The sequence below is a fragment of the Trichechus manatus genome, unplaced genomic scaffold, assembly GCF_000243295.1.
Source record: "Trichechus manatus latirostris isolate Lorelei unplaced genomic scaffold, TriManLat1.0 scaffold00062, whole genome shotgun sequence".
Classification (NCBI taxonomy): Eukaryota; Metazoa; Chordata; class Mammalia; order Sirenia; family Trichechidae; genus Trichechus; species Trichechus manatus.
The window spans coordinates 8,221,112-8,232,548 of NW_004443998.1; the positions used below are offsets into that span (position 1 = coordinate 8,221,112).

General features: G+C 37.7%; 1 protein-coding gene across 1 annotated transcript in view; it reads right to left on the reverse strand.

The window, feature by feature from the left end:
- AADACL2 (arylacetamide deacetylase like 2) overlaps positions 1–8,733 on the reverse strand; it is a 40,422-nt gene extending 31,689 nt beyond the window's left edge. The window contains exons 1-3 of the mRNA XM_004379219.3: positions 8,593–8,733; positions 5,800–6,022; positions 157–226 (exon numbers count right to left, since the gene is read on the reverse strand). Of these exons, the coding sequence (XP_004379276.3) occupies positions 157–226; positions 5,800–6,022; positions 8,593–8,733 (434 nt within the window). The remainder of the gene's footprint in view (positions 1–156; positions 227–5,799; positions 6,023–8,592) is intronic.
- Positions 8,734–11,437: the final 2,704 nt, after the last annotated feature.

Consider the following 11,437-nt stretch of genomic DNA (forward strand, 5'->3'; position numbering starts at 1 on the left):
AGGGTTAATATGTTGTGGGGTTGTTAACCAATGTCATAAAACAACATGTGTACTACTGTTTCATGAGAAACTATTTGTTCTGTAAGCCTTCACCTGAAATGCAATAAAATTTAAAAAAAAAAAAATCATAGTAGCCAAAGAAAATAATTCTCTTACTCCACCGCCACGACGACAGCATCGAGCCTGTTTGCCGTCCATCTGTTCAGGAAATCATAAGCCGTCTGCTCTGAAACGGAAAAAAATCAATTTAAAGGTGCTCCCTGTAACTAAAAAGCCACAGAAATGACACAGCTATAAACTTGCAAAGAAATGTTGTTTGTGAGTCTTACATAAACCACAAAAACCAAACCTGTTGCCATCCAGTTGATTCCGACTCATAGCAACCCTGAAGGACAGAGTAGAACGGCCCCATAGGGTTTCCAAGGCTGTAATCTTTATGGAAACAGACTGCTACATCTTTCTCCCGTGGAGCAGCCGGTGGGTTCGAACTGTTGACCTTGTCGGTGAAGGGGACATCAATCTAATAATCAGGAATCCTCCTAAGTGTTTTTAAAACAAAGTAATATTTTCCTATCTGTGAGGATTTCTCTTATGCTTACTGAAGTGCCAAGTAATGAGTATATGAATACTTGAACATTTCATAGACCTTATGAAGTCCTAAGGAGCCCTGGTGGCGCAATGGTTAAGTGCTCAGCTGCTAACCAAAAGGTCGGCGGTTGGAACCCACCATCAACTCTGCACGAGAAAGATGTGGCGGTCAGCTTCTGTAAAGAGACAGCCTTGGAAACCTTCTGGGGCAATTCCTCGCTGTCCTGTAGGGCTATTGATGGGTCGGAATGGACTTGATGGCAACGGGTTTGGGGTTTTGTGTTTTTTTTTTTTGTTTTTTTAATGTTTTGGCAATCTGCTTCTGTAAAGATTCCAAACCAAGAAACCAAAACTCTATTAAAAAAACAAAAAAACAAAAACTATAGCACAGAGTAGAACTGCCTTATAGGGTTTCCAAGGAGTGGCTGGTGGATTCGAACTATTTACAGCCTAGAAAACCCTATGGGGCAGTTCTCCTTTGTCATATGGGGTCACAATGAGCTGAAAGCGACCTGACAGCACCCAACAAAGACAACAACAGCATAAAAACTTTAATGGAATCAGTACGCATCTTTGGAGAGAAGTGAGTATTTAATTTATCTTACACAGGAAGCAGGGTATTCTGATCATTCTTATACCTTATATAAATTAAATTATGGATGCAATCTAATTTATTGAGTATATAAAAGGGGTGAAAAATACTTAAAAGTACCAGGAGAACATTTTGGATAATAGTCCTTTTGAAGATCAGTACCAAAAGTCCCTGTTAGTTATTCAGTATTCTGTTTTTGTTTTGCTTTGTTTTGTTTTTCAAAAGACACTTAATGAGCAGTCCCTGTATAGAAAGCGCTTTGCTAGATACCAAACCAAGACTGAGAAACCAAACCCGCTGCAGTCCAGTTGATTCTGACTCACGGAGACAGAATAGAACTGCCCTATAGGGTTTCCAAGGAGTAGCTGGTAGATTCGAACTGCTGACCTTTTGGTTGGCAGCTGAGCTCTTAACCACTGCACCACCAGGGCTAGATACCAGAGATTCAAACATCAGAGATGAGCCACTTACTGGGGAGATGCTAAAACAAGCCTGGAACACAATTCTAAAACAAAACAATGATTGTTAACTTAAAGTACATGCAAGCTGCAAAGGACACGTCCAAAAATTGTGACATTTTTTGAGAGTCACAAAAGACCATGCAAAAAGTTGGTATTTTAGCTGATCATCAAAGAGTGGATAGATGTTTTCTTAAGGTAAGATAGTAGGGCCATTCTAGAAAAGCAAAGTCATAGAGGAAGAATGCATGAAATGTTTAGGGAATTAAAAGCTGTTCAAAAAACCCTTTGCCCTCAAGTTGATTCTTGAACTGCCCATAGAGTTTCCAAGGAGCGCCTGGTGGATTCAAACTGCCGACCTTTTGGTTAGCAGCTGTAGCTCTTAACAACTATGCCACCAGGGTTTCCAAAAGCTGTTCAGCACGGTTGAAACAAAAATATGGAAGAGAGCACTGGCAGAAGAAAATAAAGTTAAAGAACGTAGGGGTGGGAAAACTGAATGCTATGCTAAGGAATTTAGATTTATTTTCCGTAAGTAATTGGAGTCACTGAAGAATTTAGAGCAAAGGAATCCTGTGATCAGATTTGCGTGATTGACCCTGAGTACCAAGAGTGAAGGACGAAATGAAGTTTACCAAGCAGAGACAGAGGCCTTAGCAAAGAATATCAGTAAAAGATCTTGAAGTGCTAAATTGTGTTAATCAGGCCAAGGTGTTGTGGAAATAGAATGAATGGAATATGATAACTGAATGTGGGAGGTAAGGAAAGAGGGAGGTTAGTAAAGAATTGACTATGGTAGCCATTACCATTTCCTGAGCATATTTAAGAGGATGAGCTGCGGATTTGGATGGATGGGTCTTTTTTGTTTATTTCTTTGTTTTCTGAGGATGTTTGTACGAGAACAAGTCTTGCTTGGTCTTATTGAACTTCAAATGTCTATTTTCCTCCAGTTGTCCATGGCCAGTTGGCAGTTGTATGTATGGATCCAGATCTCAGGAATTGTGTCAGAGAAGGAGATACAGAACTGGATGCCAGTAGTCCATGGAAAATTGGAGAAGGTAAGGGATTGGAAAGAGGAGCATGTGGAGTCAAAACCAGGACGGGGAGAGAAACCTGGGCAACAAGAACATTTAAGAAGTGTAAGTCTGGAGACTATTGTTTTGCTAGTTTTCAACATTTAAGAGGTGTTAAGTCTACAGAATCTATTATCTTGCCTTTTTTTTTTTTTTTTTCTTGAGTAAGAGGGGTTGGAGGAGGTGGGGCGTAGATAACAACAAATGCCAGAAGGAAGTCTGGGAGAAATTTGTCATAGAAAACAAAGGGAGAAGCATCAAGTGGCAAGGAAGAAGAGAGTGGTCTTTATCGAATGCAGCAGATTACAGAGCATGAAGAATTCATTACAGGAAGGAAAACAGGGAGTAGGGAAGTGAGTCTGAAAGGAAAGAAATGACAAAGGACTAACTGGAGAGAGGGATCAGGGTGACATGTTGTGTGTGTGTGTTTTGTTTTTGTTTTTGTTTTTTTTAATATGAAAGTGACCATTGAATGTTTAGGCATCAACTCAAAACTAAATGTTTGAGACAGAGGATTGTCACAGATACGATGATAAAGTCAAATAGTAGGGTAAGTGCTGTGTGCCCCCACAAAAGCAGGAAGACAAATTGTGTCAAAAGGGGAGATCGCTTTTCCTCTGAGCATATTGGAAGAAAATGAGATGGGGTTTGGGATAGTTCTTAAACTTATAGAAGGGAAGGATGGAGCCGGGGGTGAGAAGTGTAAACCTGCAGAGCATACAGTTCCTTATAGCCTCTGTTTCCTCTGCAATGGTAATCTCCGGACGACTGCGAAGGGGTTAGGAGGCCTGGAGTGACCCAGATTCAGAAGAGTCACTGACACGAATGAGAGAGCTGACCAGGTACACGTTACAGCATTTCTGCGCCACAGAAGCCACCTAGTCTAGTCTACTGTGGGTCCTGAACCAGAAGCATCAGCATCAACTAGGAACTGACTTGACATGCAAATTCTCAGGCCCCACTAGCGACTTACTTAATCAGAAATTCCGTGGGTTGGACCCAACCACCTGTGCTTTAACAAGGCTTCTAACTGATTCTGATGCACTAAAATTTGAAAGCCACTGGCTTCAGACTTACATGTTCCCCTACTGGCAGTAGAAAACAACTGTTCCCCCCCTTACTTGTCAGAGCGCATGCTCTAAAGTGTATTGTTTCAGGTTCTTTCAAAATCTTTGAAAGAACAATCTTTGTATGGATTTCCTGAAGGGTTTGCAGAGCACCTACTTCCCAAGTTCTTATAAAATTCATCTCTGAATCACAGCACTCCAGGGAGAGTGTTCACATTTATCACGTCATCTTCCCTACTCCTTGAACTGCTTTTACTAATTATATTCCTTGGTGTCATGCTATCAGCTTACCCTTATAAGACTGATACATAAAAATTAATAGCTGACTGTAAGGATGGGTTTTAAGATGTTCATTATATACTAAAAAGTCTTTATTTAAGGTCTAAGAGCTGGGTTTCTCATCTCAGTGTCAGAAATGAACTGGTTTTGTATTTTGCTTGTTTATCTTGTTCTGCTTTTACTCTGTAGACTGAAAAAGGAAAAAACATACGTGAGAGAGGGCTGTTTCCCGCTTGTCTTCTACCTTTGCTCACTTCTCTTTTACTTCTCTCTACCTTTTTTACCCTGTGAACCTTGACTCACTGACAAATGGTAAGGCTTGAGAAAGCAATACTGTTCTGCTGGATCTCAGGATTGCACTAATCAAACGGAGCAAGGAGCACAAAAACAGGACAGACCTCCAATCACTAGTTTTGGTTAATGTTGAATACTGCTGCCTAAATCGAAAGGCAAGGTCACCTCCACAGTTTTCCTCATGCTGTAAAAATGCCACGATCCTTCCTCAGTTGGGAGCCATGTGGTCTTCAGACGCTCCATGATGCACATCAGCTGAATAACGTCTTTAACCACTACCGGAGTCACTTAAATCACCTTCTTTTGACAAATCAACATGGCATTTGTAGCTGATTAGGTTTTTCTCTGATGTCAGTTGAAATAAAGACAAGGAGGAGAAAATCAGAAAGCCAAAATTGCATACTACACTTTCTAACATTTTGTACCTCAGTCTGAGTCTTTGTGCCTCACTAACTTACAAGCTTATTTTCTCTTTGCCTAATCCTCATTACTGATATTTGGTTAAGTTTAGCTGGCTGTATTGCATGTATCTTAAGAGCTTGGCTGCTAACCAAAAGGTCGGCAGTTCGAATCCACTAGCCGCTCCTTGGAAACCCTCTGGAGCAGTTCTACTCTATCCTATAGGGTAGCTATGAGTCGGAATCAACTAGACAGCAATGGGTTATAGGATTGCATATAATTTAATAGGGTTCACAGACTATTTAGAATTGAATGAGGCCTAGAGAAAGATAGAGAGGGTGAAAAGAGAAAAAGATTCATTTGTTACCTATTCATCTTTCCTCAATTCTATCGATTTGTTTAATTTTATTATTTTGATTAAGCAGAATTTGAATTTGCTGTATATGCCTTTTAGAATCATCACCACAGGTAACTAGGGAACCGAAACTTCATCAGAAGAGTTTGTTATACGTAATACTATTGTGTTTTCCTCTTAGAGTCAATAGTATCGGATGCCTTCTGTGTTTGACCACTGTTGGTGTTGCTGTGACCAGCAACTACCAACTTGGTCTTGTAGCATCCAGTGGCATATGCTTCTGATTTGTCATTTAAAACCTCTGCTTCACATCACTGTTTCTGCTTCTGAATATATTCTGATCCCAATGAAAAACAGTTAGTACTTGATATGCTCATATCTTACTTTAATTTGATCTACATTGTTCCAATATGAAAGCTGGGGGGAAGAAAATGTTTACCAAATAAAGAAACAAAACAAAAACTGAATTCACATTCTCCATGATATTATTTGCCAAACGGTATGTCGAAGAACATATGTCTGTATCTAGGGTTATCTCTCTAACTATCTATCCATGTATCTATCCTTATTTAATATCTAATATTTATAGTAATCACTACATTGCATATAAATATACATATTTACGTAAAATATTGCTTATATCAAAAACATACAATCAGTTACACCTTTTTTTTTAATGATATGATGAACTTACTGAAACTTCCACAACAAAAACCACCGCCATGAATGTAAATTACAGCTCGCCTTGGGGTTTCTGACTTCCGCTTAGGCAAGTACAAGCGTACTGGAACGTCAATAAATGTGTTATCAGTCACTGTGATGTATTCATCTGAAACTGGTTGAGTATAATCCAGCATGAATACCATGGAAAGAAATTCTTCAAATCTCATAATGCCTATCTTTTCAAGAAACAAAGCCTGTAGGCAAAACAAAACAAAAAATTAAACATCTCGATCTTTAAATAGCATCAAATTCATATAAACAGAAAATAAAAAAAGGAAAGAAGAAAACACAGCAAGTAAATTAAAAGAAATAGACTATTTTATAAAAATTATTTCCAAGTAGTACTGTATAGATCTATTGCATAACCTGGTTGCCTTTGAAAATCTCGGGTATTCAGTATTTTAGATGAAGAGTCAATCTCATTCAAAAGGCATCAATTTGCTGGCAGTTTCTTTTATTCCTGTTCTAATTATTTCTTAATTCTAAAGTCTTATCTGAAAAATTTCAGGTCTTATAACTGCTCTTCTGTTTTTGTAGACATGTTGCTATAGTTCCCTTTTTAATTTTCTTTTCTTTTTTTTGAATAAACAATTTTTTTCTTTTTTCATTGTGATTTAGGTGAAAGTTTACAGACCAAATTAATTTCTCATTAAACAATTGATACGCAAATTGTTTTGTGACATTGGTTGCCAACTCCACAATGTGTCAACACTCCCCTTCTCCACCCCAGCTTCCTTGTTTCCATTCATTCTGTCAAATTCCCACTCATAGCAACCCTACAGGACAGAGTAGAATTGCCCCAAAGGGTTTTCTAGGGATGGCTGGTGGATTTGGACTGCCAACCTTTTGGTTAGCAGCGGAGCTCTTAACCAGGATTTTCAAAGCAAGTAAAAGAGTGCCTGGCACCGGTATATATTCAATAAATCTTGTCCTATCCACTAATGAGAATTCTTAAGAATGTCATGCTAATTGAATGTAATCAAGTAGAATATTCCTTAAAGCACGTTTTGGGAAATAAGCAAATGTAGCTAATTTGTCATTTGGTGAATTGGTTTTTAAGAATTAAACTTTTTTTGCAAATTGCCTTGTCTCTCACATTTTCTGCTTTGGAATAGATACTTAAGTATTTTTGAACAATAATGAAAGCTACCCCTTTAGAGATTATCTTGTGCTGTTGGGGTTAGTATACATGATTTTTAATTTTCAGAGTAACTCTGAAAGATATTTATTATTAGTATCCCCACAGGTCAAAAAATGTACAATAAAAGGTTAAGGAAATTGTCAAGTGTTGGACTGTTGCCAAAACCATATGCAGTCTTCTACCAAACTCTGCCTCCCAATTTGACATGGTGAAGAATTTATTTTTCAAGACCATTTTGTCAAGAATCTTACTCTTTACTTCCCTTTCATATGTTAAAAAAATGTGATTATTCTTTCTGGAATCAGAACTCTTAGTTACAAAATTCAGCCATGACAAGAACAGGAAAACCAAATTGTTTCCCTTGAACAACCAGAGACTGTTAAATTTACTGGAATAATCTTTAAAGCAATTACATACGTGCTTTTCTATTATTTTTTAAAGGGCAATCCATATTCAATATAAAATACATAAAGTGCATAATTTTAGTATAGCTAGACAATGGCAAAAATAAATTGTAGTTGAGAATGCAAAAGTAGAATTTTAGAGTTGGATGTTCTGAGACTATTCTAATCTTGATGATGACATCAACACAAGGCTCTCTGAATCTGAAATGCATGTGGGATGATCAAGGTCCTCTGAGCAGCCTGACTTGCTTACCCACATATTCTTTCATCTTACTTTAAATCAAGTAGTAAGAGCATTGGAGAAAGGGACAGTTAGGAAGAAGATAATTAGAGAGACAACCATAGATACTTCAAGATACTCCTAAACTAGAAGAGATAAGTGATTAGAGGGACAAATGTAAGGACTTAGCAGACACTGGCGGGAACTGTCTGTAGTTTTACAGAACCGATATTACAGTGAGAAGCACCACGGGACAGCCTCTCCCTCTTACGGTTGCTCTCCTATCTGATCATCGACTGCTGTTGCTGCCTTCTCATTCAGCCTCCAATTGTCACTGTCACAGATGGTCGTGGGTTTGTTTATTTGTTTTTGGTTATTATCACTATCATCATAGAACATTTCTGGGAGCAACCTGGTTTGGCAGAAAGAGCATGGGATTTGAAATGAGGCTGTCCTGGGTTCAGATTCTGAAATTGTCACTTTTTAACTGCATGAGATCTTCAGAACCTCTTTCACCTCCTCTCTAAACTGGTTAAAATAATTGCAAGGATAGGAAGGCATGAGTGGAGGTATATACTATACAAAGCCTGTACCGTACATTCTAAGAACTCAAAAAGTTGACTTCTCACCTTTTCTCCCATTTACAAAGGAATTATGTTTGCAGGAACTCATAAACCCCCTTGCATGTCCTAAATCAGATAATCCCTGAAATCCAGCAATTTAGAATTGAAGATGAACAAACAGAAGCCACAGAAAGAACAAGCTCCTTAAACATCAAACAGGTACAAACCTGTCTAGACACAAACTCTCTGCAGGCAAGTATTCTGTCTCACTCTGCTTTTCACAGATGCAGTGTTTTATTTACTTAATGTCATTTAGTTAATTTATCCTAACAAACAAACAATGATTCTTTCAAAATTGAAGTAATACAGTGCACAAGTACTCGTACTTAGACAACAAGACATCCCAATCTCCAGGAGAAAAAAATGTTCATCTTACCGTAAATACACAAGTTTTAGCAGTTGCATCCAAGGCCATTACTTTCCAGCTTTCTTCGACGTTGTCTGGGACGGGTGTATAAATATGAGAGGCAAAGAGAATACAAAACAATCCAAAACAGAGTGCTTTAAATCCCACCATCTCCCTCTTCCAGCCTCTTCAGAGCATTGACATTAATAAAAAGTAGATTGAGAACACTCTCAGGTGATGTGATTATCTTAGCAACATGAAACTAATTTCCAATTCAAAAATTTCAGCGTCAGTAGTAACTTGTTTTGAAATACAGATTCTCTGAATGAGATGTCATAATTCATCAGGTTACACATGCCTTATTATTACAGGCTTAAAAACTCCTATGGTCTTTCTTCACCCTATAATATCACAACCAAACCCATAAGAACTAAACTATTGAGATCTAAATAAGAGCTTGAATGAGGACTTTTTTTTTATGATAAATGAGTAAGCCATGAAGTAAAATTTCATGATTAGTTGGTTGCATGTTTTGTAAGAAGAGCTTGAATAAAAAAAAAGGTTTAGCTAATATTGAATATACAATGGACTGTCAAAAGAATAAACACATCTGTCTTGGAGGAAGTGAGACCAGAATTCTCCTTAGCGGCAAGTATGGTGAGACTACATCTCACACACTTTGGACATGTTAGCAGGAGGGACTAGTCCCTGGAGAAGGACATCATGCTCGGTAAAGTGGAGGGTCAGTGAAAAAGAGGAAGACCTTCAATGAGATAGATTGACACCATGGCTGCAAAAATGGGCTCAAGCACAACAATGATTGTGAGGATGGCACAGGACCAGGCAGTATTTCAGTCTGTTGTACATAGGGTTGCTGTGAGTCAAAATCGACTCAATGGCACCTAACAACAACAATCAACAATATTTAGTCAAATTCCAGGCTGATGCCAGTAAACCTGTTGAAATCAAAACCCCACTGCAGTTGAGTTGATTCTGACTCATAGCAACCCTAGAGGGCAGAGTAGAATTGCCTCATAGGATTTCCAAGGCTGTAAATTTTTTACAGAAGCAGACTGCCACATCTTTCTCCCATGGAGCTGCTGACTGTAACTATGGGCTCAAACACAACAATGATTGTGAGGATGGTGCAGGACTGGGCAGTGTTTCATTCTATTCTACACGGGATTGCTACGAGTTGGAAGTGACTCGATGGCACCTAACAACAATAACAACAGCAATGCAAAGGTGGAGATAGTAATCAAAATTATTTAGGCAATACAGTCAAAATCATACATATTTCAAGAAGTTTAGAGAAGGTGTCCGGAATATCTCAAAAGCTAGATGTCCTGTGGGTGACACTGGTTTTCCCCTATTTGGAAAGATGGGTAGAGGTATATGAAGTAATGACTGAATGACTTTAATCAGATCATAGCAGTTTGCGTGACACACAGTCAGCACTTAAGAAACATTAGCTATTGTTGTTGCTGAGATTGTTACTATCGCAGTCTCTTAACGATATGTGCTAGAAATGTCACTTTTTGTTTTTGTTTTTTTTCCAGTCAAAATAAATCAATCTCTAGCCTGAACCTGCCAATTTTTGCTTTAAATATTTTGAGGTGATATTAGTAGTTGTATAAAAATCTAGAATTGTTAGTTTATCCTAGTGAATGGAATTCTATCATTACAAATTTTCCCACATTTTATCTAATGAAAAACATTCTTTTATTTCTCTGGTATTAATATAGCTTTCTTTCCTTAGTGACTAGTTAGTTTTTCAACTTTTTTATGTTGTTATATGTGTAGTTTTTTTTTTAACAATATCAGGTTTAACTATTTTACATTTATTCTGATCTTATTTAATTTTATTGGATCATTTAGGTTTTTCTAAATTTAATATAATTATATATTTGAATTCAAAGTGTTCATTTTACTATGAGTTTTATATATATCTCACTTGTTCTATCTTCTTTCATCCTTTCTAATTCTGTCTTCTTTTTGGTTATTTTTAATATTCCCCTTTCTTGTCATTTATTTGCTAGTTATACACACGCAGTTTATCTGTTGGTTGTATTACAAATTACACTGGAGAGTGGCTGATGGGTTCGAACTGGCAACCTTTTGGTTAGCAGCCAAGTGCTTTAACCATTGTGCAACCAGAGCTAAATAAAACGTAAATATTGTTTATATACAATATGATATCAATTTTCATCAGTACTAGGAGAAGGTGGAGCTGTCGGTGTCAGTTGGTCCAAGTGTCTGGGCCTGAGGCATCCTTGCAATCCCTCGCCCTCCTGGCCCCTCAAACTACAGACCATTCATCAAGAATTTTGTGTCCAATGCCCAAAAGTTTGTTACCCGAGGATGAATGCTGACATGGATGCAGTTGATGCTGAAAATCAGGTGGAATTGGAGACAAAAACATGACTTATTAATCAAGTGTTTGTTAGAACTCCAACACACACTTGAGGATCTCTCTGCAAGAGGTGATGCAGTCAAAGAAGCAAATGTGAAGCTAAAGTCAGAAAACCAAGTTCTTGGACAGTATATAGAAAGCCTCATGTCAGCTTCTAGTGTTTTTCAAACAACTGGCACAAAAGCAAAAGAAAATAAGAGGTTGATATCCTCTGTGTTTTATGGAATTGCTGGGGTTTTTTTTCTTTAAAACTTGGATAGATTCCAAAAGTTACAGTACTGTTATTTGTGGCTTCATTGACTATCTGTGAAGATAATGGCAGATCTAGAGCACTAAGAGCATAACAGGAGACTTCTCTGGGTTTGTGTATTATGTTAGTCTATGAAAATGTACAAATGTAGAGACTTTATACTTAGAATTGCATATATTTATGAAAACTTGAAAATGAAAGTTTTATCAAAT